The 18,692-nt window shown below is 45.7% G+C and overlaps 1 protein-coding gene across 1 annotated transcript in view; it reads left to right on the top strand.

The window, feature by feature from the left end:
* LOC120838883 (adenosylhomocysteinase-like 1) overlaps nucleotides 1–18,134 on the top strand; it is a 30,056-nt gene extending 11,922 nt beyond the window's left edge. The window contains exons 10-13 of the mRNA XM_040209006.3: nucleotides 472–570; nucleotides 3,976–4,123; nucleotides 12,999–13,119; nucleotides 16,460–18,134. Of these exons, the coding sequence (XP_040064940.1) occupies nucleotides 472–570; nucleotides 3,976–4,123; nucleotides 12,999–13,119; nucleotides 16,460–16,466 (375 nt within the window). The 3' untranslated portion in view covers nucleotides 16,467–18,134. The remainder of the gene's footprint in view (nucleotides 1–471; nucleotides 571–3,975; nucleotides 4,124–12,998; nucleotides 13,120–16,459) is intronic.
* The last annotated feature ends 558 nt before the right edge of the window (nucleotides 18,135–18,692 follow it).

Below are 18,692 nucleotides of genomic sequence, written 5' to 3'. Positions count from 1 at the left end.
ATGTTTTTTGCGCACACATCGCGCCGTTAACAGAAATTGTTATCGGAGTTATCTAAAAGATTTACTGAAACTCCCTAGTGCCATTTTGCGTTCGGGTTAACCTTTTTTAGTTTTTAGAAGTTTCTGACCCTCAGCTGGTTAATTATTGTCTTCAAAATCAAATTTGTTGCCTTCAAAATCGTATTTCTAGCCACAAACGTAATAGGAGCAAAACTTGAGAAAATTTAGTGCTGCCATCTTTTGGCGGAGCCGCAAACTGAGCCATGAGCGAGCCTGGTTCGTCCAAAACAGCTGAGTGCGTGAACTGAGGAAAGCAGACGAGCTATACTGAACGGTTTTGGGGACGGCTCCACAATGACAAGCTAGGCTCGTCCAATACGGTTAAGGGGTTAATGCCATTTTGCATTGGAGTTTTTTTAGTGCTTTCTGCCAATTACACGCTTATTCAGGCAAATGTTTGGCCCCTTGCAGCAAAGCCTACGCACTCCCGACCTGGCTTGGGAGAAGGTGCGTTCGCAGGTGGACCATATCATCTGGCCTGACGGAAAGCGTATTGTGCTGCTTGCTGAGGTGAGTGGTTGTCTGCTGCAGTGAGTTTTTTTACCGTTCCGATTCACTGTCAGAGTTACACCCAGGGCCACTGCATAAGCTACTTTTAGAGATGTTATACCCAGTGCCACTACATAAGCTACACTTAGATTATTGGCACATCATTCCCTGATTATCTTGTGGGCACCACTAGAGCCACTAAATGAGCTACGCTTAGGGTATAGGCACTCCGTTACCCAGTCTGCTAGTGGGCGCCGCTATCTTGGTGAGCAGAGCAGGCGCAACTGTCGATGGACATAATTAAAAGCTATTTCCACAGCTTTAGAATGGTGGTAGGAAACTCTGATCATATCATTTCGCTCTGTTGCAAACTGTTCTAACATTTCTGGAGGACAGAAAGACGTTTCCTGCAATTTCAGATAAAGTCTCGAATAAGTGACAGCCACGATTTTAAAGGGGGGCAACGATTTTTGGACTTCGGTCAAAAATTTGTGGAAGTTGCCCTCTGACAATTCTGAAGTAAAGAACAGAAAACCGATTTCGCCTGCGTGTCCTAGTTGTTGTGTAAAAAAAAGAAAAGATAATATGGGCATTTCTGGCACCCCTCAACTCGCTCCCAGTTTCCAGGGTCACACCTGGTTGCATTCCTAGTGACGTAATTTGGGGTGCCGTGTATGTTCCCGTGTGCTCTCTCGGAGGACGCTTCCTCTTCCTCTCTCTGCTGACATTAGCGGGCGTTATGATCCAGCTTAGAGTGGAGCAAGGTCATGTAGGCTTCTCGCCATAGTTCCTTCAGCTGCCACTTGCGGCTGCAGGTGTTGGAAAAAGATAGACTTTCGCTTTGCGATTATGCAGCAAAATTGCAACATTTTTCAATGAAGCAGATGTTTTTTCTATCCTCCGGGACACGATAAACAATGTATAAATGACGAGATGCAAATTCTTTTAATTTTAAAATTGTTGCACCCCCCTTTTATGCACCAAAGTGTCTGAAGTGTCTTTACTTTGAAGCGTAGCTTCAAAGTAAGTACAGAGCAGGTGCAGTCGGTGATAGTTGATACTTGAAAGTCCAACTCCCTGAGCTGGAGATTCAGCATTGGGAAGCTGGGGCGATATAGATTTTCTCTGCCATGGACTGTTTTAATATGCATTAGCATTCTTTAGCTACCCTTTACCCCCCCCCCTCCCCCCTTTGCCCGGATTTCTTGAACTTTATGGCGTCTTAATGCACAGCAGGTATGTGCAGTAGTCCATTTCAGCTCGCATTCCCATACTGCTTCACATTAGCGCCCTCTTCGAAGGGCCTTGACGTCGTTCTTGACATTACTCTAGAGGTTTTAGACTTCTTTTATGACACCTTCTTTGGCATCGTCCTCTGGCATGTCATCCTCAACGTCATCCTTGAGGTCGTCCTTAAGATCGCCTTGGAGGTCGTCCTTAGGGTGTCCTTGAAAGCGTCTTAGAGGTCATTTTTGATGCCCTTGACGTCATCTTGGACGTTGTCCTTGAGGTTGTTTTAGACAAATGCTGTTGCAATTCATAGATAACCAACAATAGCGATTTCTGCAGCAATTTTTACATGTCTGGGAAGAGAATTGTTTCCTGTAATTTCAGATACAGCTTTAGGTAAGGGCCAAAACATGACATTTAGCAGCAAGAAGGCTGAAGGGTCGACATTCTGAAGTGCCGGTTATTTACTGGCTCGCTGTATCCAGAAGCAGTCTGGTTTCATGGTATTGAAAACATGCGGTGCATTGTCGAGTGGCATATAATGATCTTCGGTGAAGCTCTTGACTGAACTAATGTTACTGGCAATAGTGGAAGTTGTAGGTCTGTTTGTTTTCACATTAAACATTCTTTGGCTAGTTGCTCAGCATTTCGTGAAGCCCAAAAAGTAAATTGATTGCAAAGCTTGACGCTGATTGGCTGACGGAGGGAGAGAAAGAACGAAGGAGGCTCGAAGCTGAGTAGCTAACCAAGCAGGTCACATGGCTAGAGGTGGGTGAGGAGGAGTTCTACCCCCTGCGCACCGATGGAGCAAGCTTAACACTTTAGCGGGGGAGGTCACATCGCTAAAGGTGGGTGAAGGGGAGGTGTTTACATGATTGAGCGAGGTAAGATTCATTGCAGGAAGTGCTATAAGTTAATATGGTACATGGTAACTCATCATTCCAGGAACTGCTATAAGTGCTAAGTTATCTCACAAAGAGCGCTGTGAACGTAGGCGTTTAGCTGTGTGGAATCTCGGTGATGGGCAGCGTGAGCAAAGATGTTAGACACTTGAGTTTGAGCTCCAGAGACTAATCCCACACTATATGGAGTAACATCAACATGCTTTTCTAAAAAGTGTAAGCACTGAGCGATTAAACACTTACATTTCATGTATGCAACACAATTGCCTTGTAATTTGCCATACATTTTAACTTGAAACGTTTTTGTCTAGTTGCTTTGGATTTCGTGAAGCCACTTTTCGTGAAGCCAGATTTTGTGAAGCCGTTGCCTGTGACGTCCCATAATGCAGCACACTCAGTGTTGAATTATAGGACATCACAGGCCTACACACCAATTGAGCTTCTCCGCTAAATTTAGTATAAGTCGAATTGGTGTGTACGTCTGTGATGTCCCATAATGCAATGCATGCAGTGTTGCATTATGGGATGTCACAGACACATACATGCCAATTCAGTTTCTCCGCTAAATTTAGCAGGGAAGCTGAGTTGGTGTATAGGTCATGTGATGTCAATTTCCCGCTAAATTTGGCGGGAAAATTAACGTTTCGTGACCTACACACCAATGCAGTTTCGCAGCTAAATTTAGTGGTAAAATTGACGTCGCGTGACCTGAAGCACATGACCTATACGGCTTTATAGTTTTTCCTCTAAATTTAGTGGGAAAATTGATGTCACTTGGCCTACAGACCAATTCAGTTTCCCGGCTAAATTTAGCGGGGAAATATATGTTATGTGACCTGTTGTGACGTGATGCTAGAGCGTTTCATGTAAGCAACACAATTGCCCAGCAATTTGCTATACAATTTTTGAAAATCTTTAGTCATAATTGGGTAAATTAAAATCTGTAGATGGTGCTTTTATCATGAAATGTAAACCATGTTAATTTAAATAAAAAGCAAAAGCAACTAATACCTGTTACAGATGACCAATCTTTCCTACTTGTGGTACGCAAAATTCCTGCCCAAGTGAACAGTCTTATTTGTATGCACGAAAGTGCAATTGACAGTAAACATATTACAAACTTCCTACACATGGAAGAGGGCCCTTTTTTCAGGACTGCATTTATTAACCTCAATTAAATTAATATATTGAATGAACAAGTTTACCTTTGAATCCATCAGTGAGCAGAAGCCATTGTGAAATGTGGCACACCACTCCATATTCAATGAGGGCATGCTGTGCTGTTTGTGTGCAGGGACGTTTGGTGAACTTGAGCTGCTCCAGTATCCCATCCTTTGTGGTGTCCATTACTGCGGCAACTCAAGCTTTGGCTCTGATCGAGCTCTACAACGCCCCTCACGGCCGCTACAAGAGCGATGTCTACCTCCTGCCGAAGAAGATGGGTATGAGTGCTCCTCCACCTCCATCCTCTTCTTCTTTTTGCCCCTCCCTCTTCCTCCTCTCATATTTGTCATCTTTTTTTACTAGGCAAATCATAAAAACACCATACCTCGGCAAACCTCACTCATGAGGGCCCTCACTCACCCTCACTCACCCTCATCTTCACAGGTGAGGTGAGGGTGAGTGAGTTTCTGAACCAGGAAAATTCATGAGCGTGAGGGTGAGTGAGGGTGAGTGAGGGTGAGTGAGGGCCGTGAGGGCCGTGAGGGCCGTGAGGGCGGTGAGGGCGGTGAGGGCGGTGAGGGCCGTGAGGGCTGTGAGGGCCGTGAGGGCCGTGAGGGCGGTGAGGGCCGTGAGGGCCGTGATTGCCGAGAGGGAGGTGAGGGCGGTGAGGGCGGTGAGGGCGGTGAGGGCGGTGAGGGCGGTGAGGGCGGTGAGGGACGTGAGGGCGGTGAGGGCGGTGAGGGCTGCGAGGGCGGTGAGGGCGGTGAGGGCCGTGAGGGCCGTGAGGGCGGTGAGGGCTGTGAGGGTGGTGAGGGCGGTGAGGGCCGTGAGGGCCATGAGTGCGTGAGGGCGGTGAGTGCGTGAGGCGCCCTTCAGATCGAGCATCTTTCTCAGCAATTTTGGTGTTAATGGCGGGTTGTTCTCTAGCTTTCCCTAGATCGACACGAATTGCTGAGATCGGGTCCGGCTCGAAATAAGCAAGCAACTCGGAGCAATTCGAATACGTTTGAAGCGGCTGCATCCAATCAGGGACGCAAAATTTTCACGTGATACCTGGTGACGGTGATGACACCCAAAGACTTGGTTTTGGTTTGAAATAGATCGTTTTTTTTGGAAATAAACTGTTTCAGAAAGGTGCATTAGTATTCTTAACGAGATTTAAATGCATAAAAACACGTTTATAACGCGTAATTGTGTCTAAATAGTGCAAGAAAAATAAAGTTTTATGATGACGATGGCAAATTGCAGCAATTGGTTGCTGCGTGTGATCGCGGGCGGCCCGTGGTGCTGGTGTTGTGACGTAAAAATTTGGGGCGAAATTGCCCCATCTGAAGCTGGCCTGAGTGGCGTGAGGGCCATGAGTGACGTGAGGGGCGTGAGGGGTGTGAGGGCCGCAAGGGCGGTGAGGGGCGTGAGGGCGGTGAGTGGCGTGAGGGCGGTGAGTAGCGTGAGGGCGGTGAGTAGCGTGAGGGCGGTGAGTGGCGTGAGGGCCGTGAGGGCGGTGAGGGCGGTGAGTGGCGTGAGGGCTATGAGTGCGTGAGGGCCGTGAGGGCGGTGAGGGCCGTGACGGCGGTGAGGGCGGTGAGTGGCGTGAGGGCTATGAGTGCGTGAGGGCCGTGAGGGCGGTGAGGGCCGTGAGGGCGGTGAGTGGCGTGTGGGCGGTGAGTGGCGTGAGGGCCATGAGTGAGTGAGGGGCGTGAGGGCGGTGAGGGCCGTGAGGGCGGTGAGTGCGTGAAGGCCGTGAGGTTCAGTGAGGGTGAGTGAAGGGCTGAAGGTGAGTGTGACTGTGAGGATGAGGATGAGTGAGGGGCTGAGGGTGAGTGTAGCTGTGAGGGTGAGGGTGAGTGAGGGGCCTAGGTGAGTGTGGCTGCGAGGGTGAGGGTGAGTGAGGGCGACCTAAAATGCCGACCTCTGAAAAACACACCACTCTTTTTTGCAGCTAGGCACCACATTAACTAGTAATTCACACATTGTCTTTCCTGAACTGAGCTTGTATGCCTGCGTAGTAAGTTAACAGCCAGTCATTGAAATCTATTGAAGGAACCAAGAAAGAGAAGGCCCAGGTAACATTTGGAGTCATACAGTGACCTATCTGGCCCAATATATGCTAGGCACGGCATTGACACGCTCCAAATCGGAGCACAGAATGCAGTCTTGATCCAGACATGACCTGTGTCCCATCATTCACTGGTTTTCTTCTACAAATCACAACGATTGGCTCTCTGCATGCTGTGTGGGAAAGTTTTCGGTCATATTCATCTGCAGACGTAGAAGAAAGGCTGCAAGAATGCTGCAACTTTTGCATCGAGTAAACGCGAGGATGTGCCGCCCTCGTTGTGAGGCATAGGCGATGATAGATACGCTAAATAATGTGAACACCTCCCTTGCTCCAGACAAGCATCCCCAATGCGAGTAGTTCATAATAACTAGACAAAAATGCATGTACCGTATTTACACAAACATAGGGCGACCCTTTTTTCAATTTTTGAAAATCCGAAGTGAGGGGTTTGATTTATAATCGGACCAAAGCATTCCACCGCTGGCAAAAACGAAACAATCACGATATCATGAACACCTCGGCTTCTTACAAGTTCAGCCGGGTATACCTCTAGCATTGCGCTATTTTGTGCACTCATTTTACAAAATAATTTTTTTTTTATTTGCGCGAACGAGTATTATTGATAGCAATTCTCAAATTGACCCGAATGAACAGCGCACGGCGCGCCGTGCGTGCCTGACTCCTGAGAGTGGCGGCACTTCTTGTAAGAGCCACTCCGGAGGCCGCTGGAACAGCCTCACGGCTCAAACGAATGTCGCTAGAGGCCGACAGCGTCTTATTTCTCCCCTGGTGGAGGTTCTGCCCTCGATCTTTACATGAAGGGTTCTCGCATCCGCTGCAACGCACCAAAAGGCTGCGAAGGCGCTGAGGTCGCGCCGATGCCTGCCGCCGCTTCTGGCGAGAGCGCGTGGGGCGTCTGGCGTCTGCTCGTCTGCTCCTCGCCCCTACCAACGGCCTTCGTGCGATGCCCGCACTGTTTTGGTTGCCTGTTAAAACTAGGGAGAAATGGGATTGAGCTTTCTAACGGTTTGTGTAGATACTGCGCTGCAAAGTAGAGTGGCGATTCCAATTTAGCTCTTAAAGTTTCTCTCTTAGCGCTTATTACCGAAGGATGATTTCTTGTACGAATATGTATGCTCAAGTTTCTGGGAGTGGTCAGTGGATCTTGAAGCACACCAGGATTTACCTATTCAAGACTCGGATAAAACAATTTGCAGAAGGGGATATGTGTGGCTCATTTTGAGTTGGTCATCTTCACGACCCAGTTAAAAATACCCATTGGGTCCAATTGGATTTTCCAATTGGTACCTATTGCCAAAACCGGTTGTGTTTTGGAACGCCCGGTTGGAAAAAATGCCAATTGGTTCAATATTACCAATTGGATTTTTTCCAATTGGCACCATGACCAACTGTGTTTTAGAACACCCAATTGGAAATGTACCAATTGCTTTTTTTCCAATTGGAATCATAACCGACTGTGTTTTGGAACGCCCAATTGGAAAAATACCAATTGCTGTGGTTCCGATTAGAATGGTTCCAATCGGAACCACACCAATAGGTGGTATTCACTGAGCCTGCAGGTTCGATTTTGCCAGGGAGCGCCACCGTCGATCCGCCATCTTCGAGGTCTCGGTTTGACTGGCTTGGGTACGCTACGCAGTCGTCCGCTGCTAGTGTGTGCTAATTTCCTATCGTTGAAGCTTCGTTGAACAGACGAGAGAAGAAAAGTTGGTCTCGGGGAGGGGGGGGGGGGGGGGGGGGAGGCCGTTTTCCTTGTTGCCGCCAAGTATACCGTGTGTAAAGGCTGAACAGCATGTAAGCAATTTGGCGAGCGACGGGACGAGACGAGCGACAGCGACGAGACAAGCGACGACGACCCGTTTCGCTGTCGCTCGGTCACTCGCGCGACGTGGCAAACCAAGGCGATAAGCGACCGTTTCTAGAAATCCAAAAGCCAAGCGACGCGACGACCGACCGCGAGAAATCTCCGTCGCTCGTCGCCGACCCCCGTCGCTCGTCGCCGACTCCCGTCGCTGTCGCCATCGCTCGCTAAATCGCTTACATGCGGTTCACCCTTCACTGTCACTCGTCGCGTAGCTCGGTTTTGGGATTTCTAGAAAACTTAGCGCTCCTCGCCTTGGTCGTGTCCTCCCGTCGCTTTCATGCGGTTTGCCTCGTCGCGCGAGTGACCGAGCGGCAGCGAAGCGGGTCGCCGTCGCTTGTCTCCCCGCGCGCCAAATCGCTTACATGCGGTTTTTAAATCGCTTGGGCTAATGAAAATGCGCCGCATTTTTTATAAGCTGCGCACCCTGTGAGCCGCACGGTATGTTTCTGCACAGGAACGAACACCGAGGGCACGACGTATGTACGACACAGCGGCGATGGAGCTACACGGTTACACGGCCGTAGTACAGAAAATCAGCTAGAGAAAAACAATAATGAAACTAGCAAAACATAACAAAGAGTAATCACACCGTGCTGCAAAAGCACCCAAGTAGAAAAATTAGTTCTTGCAAGAGCTACCGCCGTCGGCACGGCGGGCGACACGGAGCGCTTCATGGAGCCGAGGGAGCAACGCGGCCGCGGTAAACGAGTCCGATTGCGACAAAAACAAACTAAAACACACAAAACATACTCCCACAACGCTTCAGAAGTACCAAAGTATAAGAATAACCCCTAGTTTCGATCAAAAAGACCCTTTAAGGTTGTAAAATACTGCTAAACCACGCTCAAAAGGTCCGGCCAGATGGCATTCGCGATAGCAAGAGACCTCGAAGATGGCGACCGCGGTGGGCGATGGCAGCGAACCTAGCGAGTGACGTCAAGTGAATGTCACCTATTGGTATTTCTCCAATTGGTCTGAGATTCCCTTTAGAAAAACCGCCAGTTCATACACTTTTAATTCAAACTATAACCAATTAGAAAGATAGCTAGCAAGAGAAATTGGTTTTCTGATGCATTAGCAATTAACACAGCCAAAGGTAGAACTCCCAAATGAAATTTCAAATTGAGCATGTCTCACATAAGTACGTCTAGATATGCCAGTTTGATATGTTCCTAACAAATAGGGTTTTACTATATACAAAACATTTGAAGCTTGTTCTGAAATAACACATTATTTTAGAAACACATCTTTTCTAGTTTTTTTTTTTAATGAGTTCTTTGCAGTCACACTAAATGGTGCCAAACACCTTTGCAAGATATGAGAAACAAGCAAAATTAAAAGGAGTTTTCTTTTTCCTTCTACCGAGAGTAGGACGATTCCTGAGAGACATTATGACGTCCTTGAGCATTTGTTTAGCGTTCCCCCCGCAGTTATTATGCAGATATGCTCTTGGACAACACTTGTTCCCTGGATGGTCTGCAGACACTGTAAATAGGCACAAACTGGATTTTAATCTATTAAAATCAGAGCTGCATTCTTCAGGCTTGAAATTCTGAAATGAACAATGGAACAAGGAGTACATTAGCAGGAATGCCAGTCGGTATCATGACGTGGGTAAAACATGAAAGCATAGAAATCAATGAAAGCTAGATAATAAGGATAATAAGTTAGTATGGGCTTCTGAATTATGATAGTGATCCAAGGCTTGTCAAAAAATTTGGAAGGATAAATGGCTCACAAGTCTAACACACCTGGCAGCAGAGAGTTGTGTGTTGTCTGTTCAATTCGGTAGTTTTCTGCCATCTTGAGCTTCTACATCAAAATTAGTCCCTTTTTACATACCTGGTGAGAGAAATTTACTATGCTGTTATCAGCTGAGAGGGGATCCAAAGCTTTGCAGTCAGTCAAATTTGGGGTTTTTACATGCCAACCAATGGGGCGTCTGGCACGCCCCAGTGGAGGTTTGAGAATTAATGGGACCACCTTAGTATCTTTTGACATGTAACCGAAAGCATGGTCACACGGACCCTTTTCTGCAATAAGCATCCATCAAATTGCGGGCACCTCGGCCGGGATTCGAGCCCGCCACCTGGGCATCCGTAGGCCGGCGCTTTGCCTTGGAGCCAAGGCTTTGCAGTGCGACCATTCGTTTCAACAATTTTGACTGCAAAGAACTATTCGTTCTGTGCACACTGGGTCTCGGAAAGGATACAATTGTCATTATTTGAATGTGTGAGGATACACATGCCTTTGATTGCAAAGAGAGCAGAGCTAGCTTTATTCTTACAGCTGTCCATATTCAAATGAATATTTATGATAGCATGCTAGCTGCATTCTGCACAATGGAAGCATTTAATAATTTGCAAATATTGCAAGCAACACGTGGCAATAAAAAGGGTGTTAAGAGCAACCTAAAGAAAAACAGCAAATATATTGAAGGCTCAATTACTGAATGAGGAAATAGTGAGACACTAGAAACTGTTTGCTGCAATGGAAAGCGTTTTACAATGCGATGTGTGCACCGCATGGCTAACTTTTTCCCTAACGCGGACGTGCGGCAACAGTTCCAAGCATAAAAGCAGGTAAAACAACAAAGCAGGTAAAAGCAAACAAAGCAGGTAAAAGAACACTTTAGCAAACAAGGTTGACCACGTGAAAATATTCAGAACTTGCTTCAGGAGTCCGAAGGACAAAGAGAAAAATCGCGCTCACCGCAGCTGCCGCAGAACGGAGTTGCTGGCTAACCCCAGCATGTTGCGGTTCCCCCAGGCTTTTCTTGGACACATTGATTAAAACAAAAAAAAACGTCAAATGTTGGTAAACTTGATGAAAATGTCACATTTTCACATCCCCCTTAGTCGAATTCCACACACATGCTCTCAGAAAAAACAAACTACTATTGGTGTCACTAGCGATGGGGCGTTCCAACCTTGAAATCGAAACTATTAGTAAAACTAAAAAAAGAATTACTAAAACGAAAAGCCATTAAATTAATAATAGATAATATATATATATATATATATTAAGTCCAGAGAAATAAAAAAAACACGAAATTTTTTTTTTTTTTTTTCGAAAAACAAATTTTTGAAAAAAACATGTTTTTTCAGAGTTTTCTTTTAGAGAGTCTAAACTGTCCCAATTGGTTGCTTAATACCAACTGGAAAATTAATTTCCAATTGGAATCATAAACTCTATGATTGGAATGGTTAATGGGTTGTTTTGTACCAATTGGAATAAATATTTCCAATTGGAGTGACCAAATGGAAAAATGCATTCCAAATGGAATGGCCAATTGGTTGATTAATACCAACTAGAATATATATTTCCAATTGGAGTGACCAATTGGCAAAATGTGTTCCAATTGGAATGACCAATTGGTTGATTAAGACCAACTGGTATATATATTTCCAATTGGTGTGACCAATTGGGAAAATGCATTCTAATTGGAATGGCCAATTGGTTGTCTATATACCAATTGGATCCCACTGATACCAATTGGTACCAATTGAAATTCCAATTGGAGTCAATGGGTATTTTTAACTGGGGAGCCCAAAGGAAACTGTCTCAGAAAGAATACGCATATCACAATTCTTTTTGATGTCATGTTAACCGTTGAAGTTGAACTATCCTATTTGTTAAAATGCATAATGTTTTTTTTACCTCAGATAGAAATTGATTTTCGAAACCTTGCACTCATAAACGTTATAGTTTGACAGTTGTTTATTTTTTCACCTATTTTCATTTGAAACTTGTTCGTTAATTCATACTCTTGTAATTCACCTTTTTTTTTTTGTGGTTACGGAAGAGAGGCTTTTAGAATTCACTTCTTTGAAGAATTGGCAAAAAGGCAAGCGATCTCTGTTCTCGTTTGCCGAATCTTTAGGACCAGAGTTCGTTCTGAAGGACTTTCACATGCCCTAAAACAGTGTACATATGTTTTGTTGCACTTTAAGTGCCAATAAAGACAACAAGGTACTTTTTCTTTTTGAAACATATATTTGATGGGCTCACTTTAAGTATGACTATACACGAGTACTCACAACTCTCCAAATAACGACAAATGAAGCAAGGAAAAAAAGAAAGAAAATAGAGCAGTACGCGTTTGGGCGAGCGTGCGTCACGCGTGTTTGGGTACAGCTAGTGCCATCTATAGAGCTTTTCAGGCGGAAAATAATCTCTACGTGAGATAATGGAGATACGTCACAAATCACGTGTCTGGTACGCTTCGCTTGGGAAGGCTATGCCTGCGTACTCCTGCCGCGGCTTCTCTTCGCAGTTTTCTGCACGATTCACGGTCGTACATTGTTTGATCGAGTGATAAGGTAATGCTGGAGCGCTAAAAACGTTGTTTTGGATTTAAACGAGTGATCTGGGCAGTTTAGGTTTTCGGTGCTTGTTTATGGCTATTCTTCACTCGGAAGCAACCAACAACTGCGCTGTTGGACGGAAGTTCGACCTGTCAGAGCTAGTCGGAGCGGGTGATGCTCCAGTGGAGTCTGCAGTTGTGCGGCATCTTAAACTGTGATGGCAAACGAAGAGGCTTTCGGAGGCCAAAGTCTGGATAGCGAGGGTGCCTTCCAGAGTTAGAGGTCAGGCTTGCAACGTACGCCGCAAGTGTGCAATCGGTCCCTACCCGTGACGTTCATCGCGATTGCCGAGCAAGCGCGGAAGATACGGTTCATCCTGTCATTTGGGAAGTGCAAGATTTCGTTGGACAACGCAGACGACGTGCTTCGAGAACGTAGCAGTGATGACGACGGGGCTGACATCACCAGTGTGGACGAGTCGGACGAGTCGTAGTCAAGTCGCGGACGGAGTGAGAATGACAGTGAACAGCTTCAGCTATCCCGTCTCCTGTGTGAACTTCCTAATTTCGATAACGCCTGGGCATCTTATGCACCTTGCGTGTGCATGCGTAGCCAAAGCACGCCAGAAGGCATTGATCGCGTGTTGGAGGCTCTGCTTTCGAAACGGATATTTTGCCGTTCTCACGTGTTCGCAGTCAAATACCCATATAAAGATTTTTTTGTTTTTTTTGCTGATGTGCAATGTGGGGGGGTCGACTTACAATCGTGTAAATACTGTATTTACTCAGTTCATCCTCTGTGTTTATATACTATGCGGGTGCCCATATTAATGGGGTTCATATTAACGAGACAAGACTGTTTGCACGAAAGTGACCTGGGGGAGGTTTTCTCGTCTTTTGCAGACGAGTACGTGGCCAGCCTTCACCTGCCGACCTTTGACGCCCACCTGACCGAACTGACCGACGACCAAGCCAAGTACATGGGCCTCAACAAAGCAGGTCCCTTCAAGCCCAACTACTACAGGTACCGTCCCAGCCCTCTCGCACGTCCGCTCGAGCTACAACCGTACCTTGAGGCATTATTAGGGTTCCGTGTTTTTGGTATACATACCGATGAACTCCGGAAAGCAATTCCCTATGGCAGTTTTCTCGAAATTGGGAAGAAAAATGGAGAACCCTGATTAGAAGCTGTTCTTTAATTAATACGAAAAAGCCAAGCTTCACGGAAAGAAATCTTTTTCTGTGACTGTATTTTGTGTTGACCTGGAACGCTACTCCCACTAAGGTGTCCGCAGGGCTGCTGCTTTCTTTGGGAAGCATGCCCCTTCTCTTGTTTCTTCTCTTATCGGCACCAGGTCTTTTTTAAGTGTTTAGGTCACATGCACATACCCTGGAGGTTGGGGAGTCCCATGTCCTGTTTTCTTCAATACAAACCCCGACAAATGCCAATGTTTTTCCAACCCCGAAAATATAGGGTGTACAGGGTAGACCTTCCGCTGTAAAACGAGCTGGAAAAATTGGTGCCCGTGCATGGACTGCTCTAACTTTTTCCGAATCTGCACTGAGCAAGTCACTTTCACCGTGCGAAATTTTGAAGTGCAGTTCTCTTCCTGTAAAAAAATGAGAGCAAATACCTTGCCAACAAGGTCAATGTTCAGTACGATTGCACACGACCGAGTTAGCGACGCTATTTACTTGTAACCTCATCTCCTGATGGGTGCGGTGAGCAGACGACGCATACTGTTGTCTGCTTGCTGCACCTATGGGGAGGTGGCACCCCGAGTAAATGGCGTTCGCTAAGTCGGTCGTCTGCGAACGTGCCCAACCTTGACTTTGGCAAGATCTTTGCTCTAATTTTTTACAGGAAAAGAACTGCACCTTGAAATTTTGCATGGTAAAAGGGACCTCCTCGCTGCTCATTCGGTGAAAGTTTGAGCTTTGTATGTGTAGGCGTCGATTTTTCTGGCTTGTTTTACAGCAGGAGGTTCGCCTGGGACACCCTGTAGACACCGAGAAACACTGAATCTGTAGGAAAAAACCAACCATGAAAAGACACCCTCAGTTTCGAAGAAAACGGATCGCGGAAACACGGAACTTTAGTTGAAATACAAGCTTGTAGAGCAGTTGAGCTCCAAACTTGTATCCCCATATTGACATGAACCTAGGGCAGTTCAAAATCGGAGCCACTCTTCAAAGCAAAACCAACCAGTTTCTTTGCATCTAGATCTAATAAGAGCTCAAGAAGCATACGCCCTACTAGGCTGTTCACAAAAGATTCTCTAATTTTGAGGTGTGATCTTGGGCATCGATTCTACCGTGCATACAACTGAATAATTTACACATTGTTGAGAAAAGGCTTACATTTCTGCTTTCCTGTAAAGTGTAGCTGGTCGTTACAATCTGATAAGCCCAGCTAAAACTACGACCAAAAAACTGCTTGTTCCTAAAAAGTAATCTGCATTGGATTGTTGTGTAAAATGCCAAGATCTGTGTTGCAGTACAGATTGAATTTTTTTTTTTTTTGTTAATGTCATTGGCTTCTTTTTTTAATTGGACCGTTTGGGAGATTGTTCCGAGGTTGTCCTGCCTGTATGCATAATCTGTGAAAAAGCGAATGCAGGGGCCATTTGTTAATAGTCCAAGAATTATTAGGGTAAATAAGATATCCTGGGCCATTTACCAATGCATGCTTGTTGCAGGACTTCTCTGAGACTATAAAACAATTTCATACTCTGATATACCTTTCCCCCTTGTTTAAGGCCACTGCACAGAATGTAACTTTTTTCTTGCTGGAGCAAGCTTTATTTTTTTGTCAAGTTAGACAAATCTGGTTACTCCAACTTACGGAGTGTGTTTTTGAGTATAAGGTCAGCATATAGGCTAGTGCACATATAGCATTTTAGATTTATGTGAGAGGATATGACTCTTGCCTGTAATGCAGAGGCTTGATATTTAAGTGCTTACGACTTTTTCAGAGCTCCAACTTTGTTCGCATTAAACTTTCAACTGCAGGTGTGATGCTCTGTGCTAAGTTGACCACTGTGATTCTTTCTTGGTTTTGTAATTGTAAACTTTCCACAGTGCATGTGGAAAGTTTGCAGCATGTCATTTCACAAAATGATACCAGGCTTGTGGCAGATTATGCGTGGAATGCCCTTAATGCAGCGCTTTTAACCTGCTATTTGTGCCATTTGACTACTCGAAAATTGTCACATTAGTATTACAAACTGCAAAGCAGCAAAACATGCGTTTTTTTATACTGAACAGTGCTGGTACTCAGATAAAGAAATTTTTGATGAATTGATTTGTTAAGCAATAATGATAGTACTGCTCTGTCTGGTAGCACACACACGTTCACAGATGTAAGAACAACTTCAGTTACAAAAGAATCGGACATATACATATGGTTGTTCATTGCATTCAGCCTCGATGCTATTACCGAAGACCAAAACATCTGCGAAGAAAAGCCTACAAGCACAGCAACTCTTCCCGAGTGCGTCGTGTCTGGCAAGGAAACAGGCCTGTTGATTGTCCTATAGGAAACCTAATTGTCAGAACCCCCTGTCACAGCCCCGTTGTAACCAAAACTGCTTCTTGTTGCATTCGTCACTGTAGAGTTGCTAACCCCAGGAGTGTCCCCTAGAGGCTTGTTTCTCTGCCATTCTCGATGCTTTTCCACAGTCCCTCTCTTAAAACCCTCCCAGACTTTCTTGCACTCTCTTGGCTTGCTCGATCGATCGTTTTGAATCCTCCCTAAATTAATTAATTTGTTAGTTGCGTGGTGCTTGCTTTGGGCTGAAAGTTTTTCATTTGATTGATGGTCGCTTTGATTGCTCGGTTGGATGAATGTCTTAGTCGAGCAATAATTGGTTTCATGAAAACTTTTCAGCCAGTCAGTGGTGTATTGATTTATTTTCAGTAAGTCAGTTTATTTGACTGATTCATATTAAGTGTTTGTTCTCTTAACGGTTCAATCAAGCAATCAATAATTGGTTTGTTGAATTGTGGGATAATCTTACTTATGAATCAATCATTGACTGGTAAATTAAATGTCTTATTATAGCGAGTCAACAACTGATGGACTTATTGCTTGATTGGCTCTCGTTGAGCCAACCACTGTTCATTCACTGGTTTCATTAACAATTTACTTAACTGCTCACTGGTCTGTCAATTTATTGTTAGTCAACCTAATCATGACTAATGAATTGGGCGATTGTTCATTGATGTGTTTGATCAAGAATGCAACGATTGCTCGACAAACCATTTTTCCGTTTCACCAGTAAATCAATGATTGATCAATTGATTGGACAGGTTTCATCGCTAGTCACTAATTTTCTGACTGATTGGCTCCCATTGCTTTCCAGGTACTAACCACCTCGTCGTGCAATAGTAGAGGAAGGGAACAGCCGAGCATTCCAGTGTGCAGTCGGATGAAGCAGTCTGGAAGAGCAAGACGAAAAAGAAAGGAAACGACCTGGATTGGAAGCCTTTACGTCAGGCGGGGGGAAACACCTTTGGGAGCGGTCTTGGGGGGGTGGGGGTCAGGTGACCCCATTTCACTGTACATAGGGTAGTGCCCGACAAAAGAGCCTTGCGGCTGATAATCCCAGACGTAGCTCTTGGGCCACGCGCAGAAGAGTTGTCTCTCTGTCGGTCCGCCCAGATACGCTTTGATCTGACCGGTGGGGAGCAGGCGCGACGTCCCACAGCGAATGGTTTTTCTCGACTCGTGCCCTGTCGTTTTGTTTTCTAATTTGTGCCTTGCTTTGCTTTGGGGCTATCTCCGTGTGCCACGTCTGGAACCTTTTTTTTTGTTTGCAAAGCGTCCGCTACGGAGCGCGTGTGACATCTTATGGGAGTCGCGAGAACGGGGCGGACTTTAAAATTTGGGAGGAGGGGAAGGGGGTCGTTGGACGTCTGCTTCCTCGGGCGAGCCGATCTACGATTGGGCACCTGCTCTTTGGGGATGGGCTTCAGATTACACCGGGAGGTTACGCATACAACTCGGTGGAGAACTCTTTCCATTGTTTAATTTGCTGATCTCTCGAGCTTCTTTTGTATTCTTTGTAGCTTTCGGCGGGGATTGCAGGAGCCGGGTTCATGCCTCACTCCCTCGTTATTGTCCCGCTTTCGGCTAGAGTTTAGGGTCTCGCATGCAACAGGCCTGTGCTGCCCTGTGAGACGCTAGCCTTTTTGTGTTTGAGGACTGCTTACTTTTTTTTTTTTTTTTTGACTCGCACTAATGTCCCGCGTTGGCGATTTGATCGCAGCCGCGCTCCGGGGCGAACGTTGCTCCGAAGGGGCATTGAAGAGAAGACATTCCTTTTTGCGAGAAACGTAGCCGAGGGGTTGCACCGTAATGTCTTAGACTACTACTTAGCAAAACAATAATTTACATATATAGCTCTTTTTATTATACGCAGCCCAGTCGTACGCTTTCGGGGTCAGGTTTAGAAGCTTGTTGTCAGCGTCCGTTGCAGCTGGGATATGAATGCCCTCTCTTTTTCTCGACAATTTGCTGCCGAGGGGCAGCTTTTGCTTTTGAGTTTTGATGTTACGTCACATTTGTATTTTTTTTTTATTTTGTACCCCTTTTTTTCAAGCGCAAACTTCTGTATTAATGCACGAGGAATCCTTCCGTGGATTTTCAGACTTTACAACGAGCAATTGCGATAACTTCTCGTTTTGCGCGCGCTTTGTTTTTCTCGTCGCAATCTTGGCAGAGGTGAAACAACGGAAGATCTTGTCAAAAAACGACAAAGAACATCATCCGAAGAATTGTTGCTCAAAGGCGAGAAGTGGGATAAAAAAAGCGTCGAGTTTCCGGGGAAATTGGCGAGCCACCTCTGGTCCGTCGTCTGCTAGGATCTGTCGTCTGCTACGATCCATCGTCTGTCAAGGGACGGGACTGTGCTCGTACGTGCGTTTTTGTTGCTGATCTGAGAAATGCAGCTGCTTGTGTTTCCTCTTATCCCCCATCTTTCATTGTGCCCTAACTATTATATTGTTTCGATAGTAAAGTATCATTTTTCCAAAGTACCCGTGTGTCGTGTTCTTCTGTCGCCACAAATGTCGAGGGAGTCGGCTAAGCGGCACAGACTGTGTTAAAGCCTGACAACCAGACACAAGATTCTGCAAGGCAGAAGATCCTCCTCACACATGAGGGAGGAGAAAACAGGCAAGGGTGAACAGTTTAGAAGTAGGAAGAGGAGGAAGTGGGCGAAAAGTGGAAAGCGCGAACTGGTCGTCTTTCTCTAAAAGGAGGCCTTGTTTCTTGTGGGGTTACTCTGTGCTCCACCTCAAGATGTTTAGAGATTGCTGTCAATTAGTATGATGGTTTAGGAGAAGTCCCCAAGGTGGAGAAGATTTACGTAAGAATATATACATCCATCCACCTGAAATTAAGTGCAACTCGCACCCTCTAAACGTCCGGTGGCCACTGAAAAAAAAAAAAAAACATTCTGCCTGGTCCAGGTATTGAACCCAAGACCTATCCAAGACTAGGTCGCGGACTGAACGAGAATGGCTTTTTTGGATGCCCGACGTCCCCCAGTCTTCCGCCATGCTTTGGCTGCCTTCCGGCATGCTTTGGCAGAA

The sequence above is a fragment of the Ixodes scapularis genome, unplaced genomic scaffold, assembly GCF_016920785.2.
Source record: "Ixodes scapularis isolate PalLabHiFi unplaced genomic scaffold, ASM1692078v2 ptg005194l_1__unscaffolded, whole genome shotgun sequence".
Taxonomy (NCBI): domain Eukaryota; kingdom Metazoa; phylum Arthropoda; class Arachnida; order Ixodida; family Ixodidae; genus Ixodes; species Ixodes scapularis.
This window is presented reverse-complemented; position numbering and strand designations above follow the sequence as displayed.